At 39.0% G+C, this 15,370-nt stretch overlaps 1 protein-coding gene across 4 annotated transcripts in view; it reads right to left on the bottom strand.

The window, feature by feature from the left end:
* SIN3A (SIN3 transcription regulator family member A) overlaps positions 1 to 15,370 on the bottom strand; it is a 64,587-nt gene that overhangs the window by 31,342 nt on the left and 17,875 nt on the right. For all 4 annotated transcript variants that reach the window (XM_016210565.2, XM_087824162.1, XM_087824159.1 and 1 more), the window contains 6 exons: positions 14,334 to 14,510; positions 3,504 to 3,610; positions 2,556 to 2,838; positions 1,275 to 1,526; positions 577 to 729; positions 283 to 441 (listed from right to left, as the gene is read on the bottom strand). In XM_016210565.2, coding sequence (XP_016066051.1) covers positions 283 to 441; positions 577 to 729; positions 1,275 to 1,526; positions 2,556 to 2,838; positions 3,504 to 3,610; positions 14,334 to 14,510 — 1,131 coding nt within the window. The remainder of the gene's footprint in view (positions 1 to 282; positions 442 to 576; positions 730 to 1,274; positions 1,527 to 2,555; positions 2,839 to 3,503; positions 3,611 to 14,333; positions 14,511 to 15,370) is intronic.

The following is a 15,370-nucleotide window of genomic DNA, read 5'->3' as shown; positions in this document are numbered from 1 at the left end:
CACTCTCTAAAAATCAATGGAAAAAATATCCTCGGTTGAAGATTAACGACAAAAAAAACCACATAGTGATCTGAGGAATTAGTGATATTCTAACTTTTTTTTGCAAAACCAGATAAGAAGCTCTGCACTGAGTTTCTGTGACATAAACCCTCAGTCCTATATCCAGGATCCAACTGTCTACACTCTACCCGCTTAGGATAAAAACACATGACCAACCCTACAGTACCTATCCACTAGGATTGCTCGTGAAAGTCAAAATGAGCAGCTGCTGCTTGTTCTCACCTTCACCGGAGGGGTGGTTCCTGTTCCAGAGTGCCGCCGGATCTGGCAGCCATTCTGGCTGGGCCTCTGGGGCTTATTGTTCAGTTGGGGCTTCTTCACAGTGCCTCCATGGTCATTTCTCACAGAATCAACCTTCTCTGCCGTTGTTTTGCTTAAAAGCTAATTAAGACACATGAAAGAGATTAATGCTATCAAAGCAAGTTAAGTATCATTTAGAAAAAGAGCCCTTCTGATTCCAGCTTCCTAACTTAGATAATAATTCTGAACAGTGTAGTTCTTCTAAATAAAACTTACCACAGAGCTGTTGGCATCTGGTAAAAACTGTCCAAACTCTGACAACAGATCTTCCTGATTTTTAAAAAGACGAGCCACCTGTGCATACACCTCCTGCTCAGTCAATGCTGGAGTGTAGTTTCCTCCAGCTTCCTTGGCATTTCGCTGCTCTTTCTAATAAATTGCAAATAGAGAGAGATCATACTGTAGAAGCACTGTTTTGAATGACTCACTTTTGCACACTTTTTGAGGTATCTGACAGGAGCTCTGTATGTCATCTACTTGGGCTCCATTTAAGAAAGTCTATAGTCTTAGCAACTGCTTTAACTGCAAACTTTAAGTTGAGAAAGGAGTGGAAAATGTGGCTGACAATTCCTTTTACCTAAAACTAGGGTAATTAAAATATGAATGCGCAGGGGACTACTACCAATTGATAAAACACTAAACATTATAGAGAAATTTTTCCTTCTTCTATTGTAGATTAACTACACTACACAAGTATGCATTTCACAGGGCAGTAACTTTAAAAGTCCTGATTACCCACTATAAGAGGTAATTAAAGCCAGGCAACCAAATGCTTTATAATATGTACCACAGTTTCTAACTGGTTGATCCCCAGTAAGAATTAGGGAACACAATAATACTTATTCAACTTCTTCTTGAATTAGATGCCCTCAGGGGGTGACCTAGTTCAGACAGGCTGAAAGGGTAACTCTTACCTGATATGTGTGCAAAATCTCCAGGAATGCTTTGTAGATGTCTGGTTGGCCCTGGAACCTGTTCTTGATCTTATTAACATAGTTGATGGCATGATTAAACTCCACAGGCTGATTGTTCTGCAAGGATGGGGCCGTTCCCAACGAGATTGTCACTGGTGTATGAGGTTGGACAGGTGGAGAGCGTGGGGATGCGTATGGTGGGAGTGGGGGGGTCTGCTGGCTGGCGGGAGTATGTGCTTGTAGTTGGGAAGGCTAAAAAGAAAAAAGTCTTTATTCTCCTCAGGAACACAGATGGTTTGATATAGGAAAGTTTGAACTAAAGAGAAACAAGGTGTCTGATTAACTTATATCCTTTATTCACTGTGGCCAGGCCATTTCAGCCCAACTCAAATCCTATTGGGCAGGGGTCGGAAGTGTAGAGGACTCACAATTCTAATACAAATATTTCAGTCTCAAAATTTCTAAATACAGCCTTAAACGCAGATACAGGGAAGAACTTTTCACATGCAATTTTAAGCATACTAGCTCAACGGGTGCAAGTTAATAGAAAAAAACTCATTCTACATATATCTTTAGTGTCAAAAAGACAATTCAATGTTACAGTAACTCCACATCAAAGTCTTCTACACCGGCTCTGTCCAACAGAACTCTTTGAGATGATGGAAATGTTCTTTATTTACACTGTCCTAGATAATAAGCACTAGCCGCATGAGGCTACGGAGTACTTGAAATGTAGCTACTGCAAGTGAAAAACTGAATTTATTTTCATTTTAATTTAAATATAGCCATATGTGGCTAGTGGGTACTGTATCAGACAGGGCAATTCTAAACCAAGTACAGCCATCATCATCATCATTGTCATCAACAGGATCTTCTGCTTAGCTTGATATTAACTACTCTGGTAAATGGAGTAACTTCTATAAAATGATGACTATGCAGGCAGTAGCATAATCTGATCATAAGATGAGAATTTCTGCCTGTGCTGTCAAAGTACCACTACACAAGCAAAGTTCCCACCTATTGGGATGCTCCCACCTATTGGGTTCAATACGCTGAAGTTGGGGGTAAAAGAGTCCTTGTAGGTTATTGATGTCCTGATTTAAACAGAGATCTAAATATGTGGTATGTAAATGTGAACCATTTGATAGAGATGTGACTACTGCACCTTCTCTGATGAAATCACTATAACATGTATATCTAGTCTTGTATATAGGGGAAATGTCAAAGGAGGGTGCTTTGTAAGGGTACACTTCATGTGATGCAAAATTTTCAAGTGCTCACCTTGCTGACTTTGGCAGGTGGGGGCTGAGGAGCTGGCTGGGCAGGAACTGGGGCTGACTGAGCTGAAGGCTGGGAAGGATGTTGGGGTGGTGGTTGAGGCTGGGGCTGGATGCCATGGGTGGGAATCTGATGGACCTGGCCAGGAGTTGTCACGTTCACCATGTCATTGGTTTGCACCTCAATCTTGTAGCCAGGAGGCAAGAAGGTATTGAAGCCCATGATCAGGTCTGGGTGGCCTTTGAACAGCTGTGACACACGACTTATCACTCCTGGAGTGTCGATGCTGATAAAAACAAAACAAAAATTAAAGTGGAAAGCTTGAGGAACACTCTAGTAAGAAAAAAATTCACATTGACTATGTTCTCTAAACAGGAAAATAGATAAAAATCAACCTGGTTGTTACAAAATTAAGAACATATAAAGAAATCTGAAATTTCAAAGACATTTACTTCATATTCAAAGAAATCTACTCACAATTTTGAGTAGAATATACATCCATGGTAACAGTCCTACCAAGGAGATACTGAGACAGTAAATCTAAAGCTGCAATTTCCAAGCAATATGGAACCTGTGACACACCAGTATAAATCACCATGTATCTACATTGTTCCGATGAGTTAGCTACTCTCTTCTGTGAACCATGCCAGAATATTAGTGTATCTTAAGTCAAAGAGCAAGTAGCCTAATTACTATTAGTCTACTCCCTTGATTGAGATGAAGTCCTAAGAAAATTTTACTTAAAAATTTACCAATAGGGAGAAAATAAAGATCTAGGGCCTATAATTTTCATCAAAAAAATCAATACATAAAAATAAAGCATGATCCTAAAAATTAAACCCCCAAAAGGGGGCAACCATTATCTTTCAGGAGACGAGAATAAGCTATATCCTCCCTACAAAATCAACATTCCAAGCACAAAGCTTGTGCACAACCACATACATCTTTTACCTCTGTGATTTAAATTCCTTCATGATGTCAAGGAAATCATTGTAGACCTGAGGCTGACTACCAAACTGCAGCTTCACTTGATCAAGATAGGACAGCGCATCTTCCACCTGAGGCAGGTTATAAAAAGAAAATAAGCCAAGAATTATAAAAAACAAATGATTTATGCCTAAATGAAACTAACGTAGTAAATGAAATAGAAATACATAGTAAATATGCATGGAAGTATTAAAAATTAGTATGGATACCATTAATAAAACACAAGCTTCAAATAAAAATCAACTAAATCTCTAGCCTTGCTTCAATACTTTTGGAGAAAATGACTAGTGAAGAATATGCATGAATATCTCATTCACTTAATTCATTCATTTATTCATTTCAAAAATATCTACTAAAGCTACAACATGCTATACCAAGCCCAAGGTGGGATACTAATGAATCAATAACAAATAAGCCACAGTCCCTGCTCTACAGAAGTTCCCTCACATCTAGGTGGGAATTCTAACACAGTGGGTGGGATAACTGAGCAATCAGAGAGTACATCAGAAGGGCATAAAGGCTTTCCCAGGAAGTATTTGTAAACTGAGTTCTAAGAATGAATACACGTTAGCAAAAATGAAGGCCCATGAAGAAAGTCAGAGGAAACAGCATGGGCAAAATCCTAGATAGGACACTATATAGTACACTTGGAAAACTGCAAACAGTTTACTCTGCCTGGAGGATTTGTGGTGAAGAGGAGGGACAGTGGCAGGAAGAGTGACAAGAGAAGAGACAGAAGTGGAAGCAGGACCTGACCCTGAAAGTCCTTTAAAACTTGTTACAAAGCAACTGAGATTTTTATCTGCATTTTAATGTATTCCATTTGGGCTACAGTGCTGAGACAAACAGGTGCAAGAGCAGGATAGATGGAAAGGAGGCAGGAAAACCAGTTATGCTCTAAGGCTAACTCACATGTGAACAATCGTGGCTCAAACTATAGTACTGACCAAAAGAACAGGGAAAACTGAATATATTCAAAAGGTTTTTGGGACCCAAAAATGACAGGGATTGGGGACTCACTGAATAAGGATAAGGAAGAAGGAGCATTCATTAAATTATAAATTATTTGGGCATTCATAAAGAGGAACAGTTTGAAGGCTTAGAAAGTTATGAGTCTGATTCAGAACAGCTTAATTTTTAGTTAGGAGATATCCAAAGAAATTGCCTAACGAGGTGTTTCCAATAAACTCTGGGATTATTTTAAATTATACAAAATATCAGGTTTTGGAAAGTTTCAAAAATAAACATCTGATTTGATAAGCTCTACTTGTGATAAATATTGTGAAATAGAACATTTATGTTCAAATAAACCATGGGCAGGGAATGTCAAGCCCGAGATCCAGATGAAGGCAACCACAGGCAGGGCTCAAAATTCAGTGAGAAGCTCCAAACCGGCCAGGACGGTTGGTTTTTCTTTACTTTACAAACATGAGAATTTCTGTTGAAATTCAATAAACTATTTAATTCATATTCAGAACTTTCCATATTAAAATGTTTCATTAATGACAAACTGATAGAACATAAAACTTAGTAAGTTTGCAGAACACAAAAACTTTGGAAGATATTTTAAAATGGCATTCACAATCACGTGACAAAGGAGGAATTATGAAAAATAAACATGCACCATAAAAATTAAAATTAGCCCTAACCGGTTTGGGTCAGTGATTAGAGCAGTGGCTTATGGACTGAAGGGTTCCAGGTTCGATTCTGAACAAGGGCATGTACTTTGGATGCAGGGTAAATCCCCAGCCCTCATTTGGGCAGGGCACACACAGGAGGCAACCAATTGATATGTCTCTCTCACATCGAGTTTTCTCTGTCTCTCCCTTCCACTCTCTCTGAAAATCAATGGAAAAAATATCCTTGGCTTTTAGGATAGCTCAAGATGGAGGTGGATTGAATGGAAGTGACACTGACACTCTCCCAAGACCAAACTGGAATTATAACTACACTACAGAAAAACCATCCTGAATAATCCACTGCAAATAAAGACAAGCTGGAGAGCACCCTCATAAACAAGTTCGAAAAGTAGAGACCACACAGAGACTGGTAGGAAGTGCGCAGGCACAAAAGGGCTGGCTGGGCTCCCACAGGCAGCAGCTGAAGGTCTAGAGGGATATCTCAGCTGTGGGGGGTTCCCACTAAGGACTCGGGGGTCTAAACCCCAGGCTGGGCTTCCCAGCCAAGAACACCAGAACTGAGAAAAGTGCCCACATAACATCTGGCTGTGAAAAGCAGCCAGGTCCCTATCTGCCAGGGAGAGATGGCTAGAAATGCAAGCACCTTCTTAAAGGGCCAAGGCACAAAGTTTCGTGTGCAGCCACTCACCTTGGGCTGTGGCAAAGAGAGAGCAGAACAGACTAGAGCTTTTTGAGGAGAATCTAGGGTTGTGGGCTCTGGAGGCAGAACTCAGAGGGCACCCCTCTGGAATCCTGTGCTAAGTCATTCCCCCATATGGCAAAAGAAATCATTCTCAGGCAGACATTTACCTTTATAGCAGCTTTTGCCTAGGGGGCGGAAAGCAATTGCCCTACCCTGCTGGAAAACCTCTCACTGTACCCCCTGGACTTTCTATAGCCCTATGTTCCTTAAGCAGCTGATAACAATCAGCCGCCCCACACTGTGGAGTTTCTATAACCTGTGAGGCCCATTAAGAGAATCAGATTAATCAGCCTGCAGGCAGAGACAGACCTCTGAGTGCTTTGAGTCTTCGCCTGATCTGCTTCTGGACCTGAGCCTTGGAAAAGCAGACTTCGCTGTGCATCTTGGTCCTGTCCAACTGCACCCAGCCCCAGCAGAGGGGACGACAAGCTGTGGATTATTAATAGCCCCAAACAGCTCCAAACAGGATACTCAACGCCAGTCACAAACAGCATTTGACAGTGGCCTGCACCAGAGACCATCCAAAAAGACTGAGAATCCTAGCAGGCCTACCTAATACACAGAAACAAACGCAAATAGGCAGCCAAAATGGGGAGACCAAAAAACAAGCCCCAAATTAAACAAGAGAATTCTCCAGATGAAGAGCTAAGTGAAATGTAGACAAGCAATCTACGAGATATAGAGTTCAGAATACTGGCTGTAAGGATGCTCAAAAGTATGAGAAAGGCCTAGAAACTATGAAAAAAAAGTCAGAAATGAAAAATGACATAGCAGAAATAAAGAGAAGATTAGAGGAAGCTGATGATCGAATCAGAGAATTAGAAGACAGAGGAGAAAAAGCACTCAATCAGAGACCCAAAATGAAAAAAATAATAATAAAAAAAAAAGGAGGAGAGCTTAAGAGAGGTGTGGGACAACATGAAACGTAATAATATTTGCATCATAGGACTGCCAGGAGATCTAGAAAGTAAGCAGGGGCTAGAGAACCTGTTTGAAGAAATAATGGCAGAAAATTTCCCTAACCTGGTCAAGGAAAAAGTTACACAAGTTCAGGTGGCACAGAGAATCCCAAACAAGAACAACCCAACGAGGCCCACGCTCACACACATCATAATTAAAATGCCAAAAATTCAAGACAAAGAGAGAATCTTAAAGGCAGCAAGAGGAAAGCAATCTGTTACCTACAAAAGAGCTCACATAAGATTGTCAGCTGATTTCTCATCAGAAACTCTACAGGCCAGAAGGGAATGGCATGAAGTACTCAAGGTAATGAAAAGCAAGGATCTGAAACCAAGACTACTCTATCCAGCAAGGCTATCATTCAAAATAGATAGTGAAATAAAGAGCTTCCCAGACAAAAAAAAAGGCTAAAGGAGTTTATCACCACCAAACCAGCATTGCAAGAAATATTAAAGGGACTGTTGTAATTCGAAGTAGAAATGGGGAGAGAAACATAGGCATAAAGAATTAAAATGGCAATAATAGATAAGTACCTGGCAATAATAACCTTAAATGTAAATGGATTAAATGCTCCAATAAAAAGACATAGGGTGGCAAGTGGATAAGAAAACATGACCCAAATATATGCTATCTACGAGAGACCCACCTCAGAACAAACGACTTATACAGGATGAGAGTGAAGGGATGGAAAAAATTTTTCTAGGAAAATGGAAATGAAAAAAAGAAAACAAAAGCTGGGGTAGCAATACTCATATCTGACAAAATAGGCTTCAAAATGAAGACCATACGAGAGACAAGAAAGGTCACTACATAATACTAAGGGGGTCAATCCAACAAGAGGATATAACCCTGATAAACATATATACACCCAATACAGGAGCACCTAAATTTATTTAAAAAAACTTCTGGAGGACTTTAAGAGAGAAATCGACAGCAATACAGCCACAGTAGGGGACTTTAACACCCCACTGATTTCACTGGATAGGTTTTCCAGAAAAAGAGTCAACAGGGAAACAGTGACCCTAAATGACACACTAGATCAGATGGATTTAACTGACATCTACAGAACATTTCACCCCAAAGCTGCAAAATAGACATTGTTCTCAAGTGCACACAGGACATTCTCAAAGATAGGCCACATTTTAGGACACAAAACAAGTCTCTACAAGTTCAAGAAGACTGAAATCATATCAAGCATCTTCTCAGACCACAATGGCATGAAATTAGAAATCAACTACAATAAAAACACTAAAAAACATTCAAACACATGGAGGCTAAATAGCATGTTTTTAAACAATGAATGGGTTACCAAAGAGATCAAGGAAGAAATCAAAAACTTCCTGGTAACAAATGAAAATGAACACACAACAACCCCAAATCTATGGGACACAAAGAAAGCAGTCCTGAGTGGGGAATTTCATAGCACTACAGGCCTACCTCAGAAAACAAGAAAAACTTCTAATAAACTCTCCAACCCAACAACTTAAGAGACTCAGAAAGAGAACAACAAGAAAAGTCCAAAGTAGAAGGAAGGAAATAATAAAGATCAGAGCGGAAATAAATGACATAGAGACCAAAAACACAATACAAAAGACCAATGAAATCAAGAGCTGGTTCTCTGAAAAGATAAACAACCTTGAGCCAGACTATTCAAGAAACAAAAACAGAGGACCCCAGTAAACAAAATCAGAAACAAAAGAGGTGAAGTAACAGATGACCCAACAGAAATATGAAGAATTGTAAGAAAATACTATGAATCCAAGCTGGACAACCTGGATGAAATGGACAAATTCCTAGAAAAATACAACCTTCCAAAACTCAATCAGGGAGAGTCAGAAATCCTGAACAGGCCGATAACTAATGAGGAAGTTGAAGCAGTAATCAAAACCTCCCAGCACACAAATGCCCTGGTCTGGATGGCTTCATAGGAGAGTTTTACCAAACATACAAAGCACTAACACCTATCCTCCTCAAACTATTCCAAAAAATCCAAGAGGAAGGAACACTTCCAAGCTCTTTTTACAAGGCCAGCATTAGCCTAATTCCAAAACCAGATAAAGACACTACACAGAAAGGGAATAACAGGCCAATATCCCTGATGAACATAGATGCTAAAATCCTCTACAAAATATTAGCAAATTGGATCCAGCAATATATTAAAAAGATCATATGCCACGACCAAGTGGGATTTATTCCAGGGATGCTGGCTGGTACAATATTCTCAAATCAATAAACATGATACATCACATAAATAAATTGTAAGACAAAAATCACATGATGGTATCAACAGATGCAGAAAAAGCATTTGACAAAATCCAACACCCATTTTTGATAAAAACTCTCAGCAGAGTGGGAACAGAGGCATCAAAGCACAACGTAATGAAGGCCATATATCACAAACCTACAGCCAACATCCTACTCAATGGGCAAAAAGTAAAACCATTTCCCTTAAAAGCAGGAACAATACAAGGCTGTCTGCTTTCACCACTCTTATTCAACATTGTACTGGAAGTCCTAGCCACAGTGATCAGACAAGAAGAGAATAGAAAAAACCACCCCAATTGGAAAGGAGAAAGTAAAACTGTTATTATTTGCAGATGACATGATATTGTACATAGAAAAATCCTAAAGACTCCACCAAAAAACTACTACATTTAATAAGTGAAGTCAGCAAGGTAGGGAAATACAAAATTAACACCCAGAAATTGATGGCATTTTCATACACCAATAATGAACTCTCAGAAAGAGAAACAAAAAATAATCCCATTTACCAATGCAACAAAAAATTTATGATACTTCCGAATAAACTTAACCAAGGAGGTCAAAGACTTGTAACTGGAAAACTACAGGACTTTGCAAAAAGAGTTGGAGGAAGATATAAACAAGTGGAAGAATATACCATGTCCATGGATTGGAAGAATTAACATCATTAAAATGTTCATACTACCCAAAGCAATCTATAAATTCAATGCAACCCTATTAAAATACCAAAAGCATATTTCACATATCTAGAACAAACACTTCAAAAATTTATGTGGAACCAAAAAAGACCTTGAATAACCACAGCAATCTTGAGAAAGAAGAAAAAGGTGAAGAGATCACAAGACCAGATGTCAGGTTATATTATAAAGCCACTATAATCACTTGTGGTACTGGAACAGAACAGAGATCCCAGACATCGACCCAAGCCATTACGCTCAATTAATATTTGACAAAGGAGGTATAAACATACAATGGAGTAAAGACAGTCTCTTCAATAAATGGTGGTGGGAAAATTGGACAGGTACGTGCAAAAAAATGAAACTGGACCACCAACTTACACCATACACAAAAATAAACTCAAAATGGATAAAAAACTTAAATGTAAGATGTGAAACCATAAAAATCCTAGAAGAAAACATAGGCAGCAAAACCTCAGACATCTCTTGTAGCAACATGTTTGCCAATACATCTCCTAGGGCAAGAGAAACAAAGGAAAAAGTAAACAAATGGAACTACATCAAAATAAAAAGCTTCTGCACAGCAAAAGAAACCAGCAACAAAATGAAAAGGGAGCCCACTGTATGGGAGAGCATATTTGCCAATGGCACATCTGATAAAGTGTTAATATCCAAAATATATAAGGAACTCATACCACTTAACAAAAGGAAGACAAACAATCCAATTAAAATATGGACAAAGAACCTAAAGAGACAGTTCTCCAAAGAGGACATACAGGTGGCCAAGAGACATATGAAAACATGCTCAAAGACACTAATCATCAGAGAGATGCAAATTAAAACCACAATGAGGTATCACTTCACACTGGCAAAATGGCTACCATCAACAAATCAAAGAACAAGTGCTGGCAAGGATGTGGAGAAAAGGGAACCCTAGTACAGTGCTGGTGGTAATGCAGAGTGGTGTAGCCACTATGGAAAACAGTATGGAGGGTCCTTAAAAATTTTAAAATGGAACTGCCATTTGACTCAATGATCCCACTTCTAGGAATATATCCCAAGAAACCCAAAATACCAATCAGAAAGAACTTATGCACCCTTATGTTCATAGCAGAGCAATTTACAATAGCTAAACTCTGGAAACAGCCCAAGTGCCCATCAGTAGATTAGTGGATTAAAAAGCTGTGGGACATTTATACCATGGAATAGTATGCTGCTGTAAAAAAAGGATCTCTTACCCTTTGGGAAAGCATGGATGGAACTGGAGAGTATTATGCTAAATAAAATAAGCGTCAGAGAAAGACAAGTACCACACGATCTCACTCATATGTGGAATATAACGAACAAAATAAACTGATTAACAAAATAGATCCAGAAACACAGGAGCATGGAACAGACTGAGAAATCTTAACAGGACGGCTGGGTTGGGGGGTGGGGTGGGGGGGGTGGCGCAGGGAGAGTGGGGGGTTAATCAAAGAACTTATGTGTATAACCTATGGACACAGAAATTGGTATGAGGAAAGCCTGGGGGTGGGGTGGATGGGACTAATGGGGGAAAAAAGGGTCATCTGAAATAGTTTCAACAATAAAGATAAATTGGTATAATATAATTACAATAGAGAAAAAGTGCAGAAACCTAAAAAAAAGAAATTCTATGTGATGTGTGTATGTTTAGAAGAAAAGGTATAGGTCATAGTGAACCCTCATTTAAAAATTAGTTATAGCCCGGCCGGGTGTGGCTCAGCAGTTTAGTGTCGACCTGGGATCCAGGCGATTAGGGTTCAATTCCGAGTCAGGGCACATGTCTGGGTTACAGGCTCGATCAATGACTTTCTCATCATTGATGTTTCTATCTCTCTCTCTCCCTCTCCTTTCCTCTCTCTGAAATCAATAAAGATATAAAAAATAAAAATAAAAATAAATTAGTTATAAAATAACACTACACTTTAAAAAACCAGCTTTGACACTCACATTATGAGATGCCTGCATATAAAAATAGTGAGGAAATTCTCTCATTACCTAAAGTGTAATTCAAAAGCAAGTATGCAGTTCTAGGAACCACAACTTTAAAAAAAAACACCGTTTGGAACTAGTAATTTAGAAGCTACACATTTAAGGAGGCACTAAAGGGGAGATCCTTAGACTCTCCTCTTATATTTTCCTGGCCACTTTAATAGGCATTTATTACGGTCCCTATCCTCCTGAATTTCATAATCTTATTGGGGAGGGGAGAAAACACAAACTGTAAAGAGAGCTCGCTAACTGTGTGCCAAATTATCTATGTTGCTTTCATTCAATGTATAACTAAATCACACCAAGCAAGCCTCAAATTATTCAAATCTTCCTTGTCATCAATATGCCAAAGACAAAAAAGTACAGTCAGTGCTGATGCTTGAAATAACCTATGCATTCTCACTGGACAATTCCTTATTACAGAATATAAATGGTTTACTTAAGTGGATTCAAATGCTCATAAAAGCCTTTTCAAACTAGTCCAAAAATGGCAGGCAATGTAGGAATACTGAATGAAATTACACGGAGGCAAAAGAAAGCATTTTACCTCTTCTCATTAGAAATAAAATGCAAGAAGTTACTGTGTTCAGGAATCACATTCAAGAAGTTGTAACTAAAAGTACAGAGCAAGAAGTACTAACTCGACCCATGACTCCAAAGTCCTTTCTTGCTTCCTTTATAGTTTCTGTAAAACAGATAAAGCACAGTCGACTCATACCTGAGTGAGGAAGGTGAGTAAAATAGGTGTTGTGTTTTGATAGAGCTGGCTGACAAAAGCTATATAAATAAATACATTTTCGTTACCTTAATAGCAAGTTTATAAGCTCTTTTGCAACATTAGGTATTAATTGCTGAATACAGTATAATACATCAATCCAACTTTATAATACATCAGTTGGAGTTAAATTACATCAATCCAACTTTTACAAAAATATTTTCAGAGCTTGGTGAAGTGCTAAGTCTATAGTAATAATATATTTTGGTACACAGACATCACTCTACATGCAAAGAGGAAAAATGTTATAAGGAAAACAATACAGCTAATACGCATTTTCCCAAAGAGTGAAGTTTCCCAGAGGTGAAGAACCCAGAGTGAAGTTTCAGGCCCAAATAATTTGCACTCTCTTTAAAGGCTATGCTTAAATATAACTCTTCATTACTTAAGCTAATATAGACAATGTAAATTTTACAAACTCCTTCCATACAGCTCAGCTTTAGTATACTTTATATTTATGTAGCATTTACTTTCCTTGGGCCAATATTAAGCAAGTTCCTGAGAACCCAAATCAAGGAGAGCAGGATCACAGAGAACTAGACTAAGTATCAAGGAAAACAGAAGGCTGAAATATTTGCTAAACATGATGTGTCCTTCAAGGGTATATTATTCATTTCTACCTGCAAGCTACTTAATATAATAAGGCTGACAGGACCAAATAAAGATCCAGCATCTTTCTTATCTCTTTATAGTTCTTTTATTTTATATTTCCTGCAATTAAACTTAAACTTTATATAAATGTAAAAAGAGAAAAACTGAAACCTGGAATACTTGCTGCAACAATCACACATTTTAAAAACTAATACTCAAGAAGAAAGAGAGAAGGCAAGCTGGGAACATGAACTTCACTTCTCCACAGATGCCTCATGTATTTCCAAAGCACTGAAAACCTATGACACATACTCAGAAGAACAGATGAAAACACTAACACTTCATTCAAAATTTAGTCTTCCCAAACTTTATAAAGGTTCCTCCAAAAGGAGCATGTATTTTACTAAAGATGGATTGGAAGATGCCAGCCAATTCAGCTATTCATAAACAGGAATAAAAAGATTAAACCTTAAGATAGTACTGGGCGTGCATATATACACAACCCAAGGACATGACAATGGTGGGAGAGGAACTGGGGAGGGGGGAAGGAACGGGGTGGAATGGGTCATTGGAGAGAAAAAGGGACATCTGTAGTATTTTAAACAATAATAAAATTTAAAAAAGAAAAAAAAGATAGTACTGGGCCCATTTATTGTACATGACTGTAGCCAACCATGTGCATGCACAATAAAACCTTATACCATGGTAAGAATTAAGAACTAAGAGTTCAAGCCCTGGCTGCCGGTGTGGCTCAGTTGGTTGGGCCACATCCTATGCACCAGAAGATTGTTGGTTCGATTCTGGGTGAGGGCACACGCCCGGGTTGAGGGTTCAGTCCCTGGTAGGGGGCGTGCAGGAGGCAACCAACTGATGTTTCCCTCTCACATGGATATTTCTCTCTCTCTCTCTTGCCCTCCCTCTCTCTCTCTCTAAATATCAATAAAAATATTTTAAAAACAAAAAAAGAACTTAAGAGTTCAAAACGAGGCATCCAAAAAATGGACTTCATTGATCTTGTGACTCAACCCATAGTCTAATGTGTTAAAAGTTGTAACACCACTAACAATAGACTAATGCCAATGTTGCCCCGTATGAGAGAAACTTTTTGATGGAAGGGAAAGAGCTGAATACCACCTTGAGCCTCTGAAACTGCTGCTGTCCCTGCACTGGTGCAACTGGTGGGGCTGGATGAGCATGACTCTGGACCACCTGGCCTCCATGGGGCTGCACAGCTGTTGGGTGATGATGGCTATGAACCGCTGCTATGGTGGGTCCATGACTGCCACCAGAGCCCTGTGGCACAGCTGAAACCTGGGGTGAACAAAATAGATACAGGAAAGTTCAAGGCTTGTGCATTCTTCCCAAAATGTGTCTAAAGAACATGCATACACAAAGATAATTGAAATGTCCCACAGATGAAATTGGTGAAATAAATTATAGCCCACTCATAACAAAATTCTCTACATTCTGTTATATATTATACAGCTCAGCACTTCTCAAACTATCTGTGGTTAAGCATCAGTTTTTCTTTTTTCTTAAAATTCCAATCCATCATGGGCCACTACTTTTATAAAATACAAAAATGGCCCTGGCCAGCACTGCTCAGTGGTTAGTGTCGGCCTGCACACCAAGAGAGTGGAGGGTTTGATTCCCAGTCAAAGGCATGTACCTGGGTTGCAGGCCCAATCCCTGCCCCCCGGTAGGGGTGCATGTGGGAGGGAAGCGATTGATGTGATAATATTTACTTTCATAATTTAAAAAGACAAAAAAATTAAATTTCTTCCATTTCTTCAAAACGGAGTGAACAGACAAGAGATGAATAAGTTGGTCAGGATGTGGAACGATAGGAACAGATATACAATGCTGGTGGAAATATAAATTGGCACAACTCTGAAAGCCAATCTGACATCACCGGCTAAAGTAAAGATGCTCACACCCTAGGATCCAGCAGTCCCTCTCCTAAATACTGGAGCAACTCTTCCTCATGTGCCCTCAAACCTGCTGAGTGGTCTGCAAGATGGTAAGGAGTTTGCACCAAAATGTAAATCAGCTACTTCACTAATAAGCACACTATTTAATTCAGCTGCCTTTTTTCCCCCATAGCAAGACTCTCTTGATAAAACTAGAGTGTTCCTTTAGATTCTGGTGCAAACTTACTTTGTCACAGGTCA

The sequence above is a fragment of the Miniopterus natalensis genome, chromosome 1 (genome assembly GCF_054644295.1).
Source record: "Miniopterus natalensis isolate mMinNat1 chromosome 1, mMinNat1.hap1, whole genome shotgun sequence".
Lineage (NCBI taxonomy): Eukaryota > Metazoa > Chordata > Mammalia > Chiroptera > Miniopteridae > Miniopterus > Miniopterus natalensis.
Note: the sequence above shows the minus strand (reverse complement) of the source record. Positions and strands in the feature narration are given on the sequence as shown.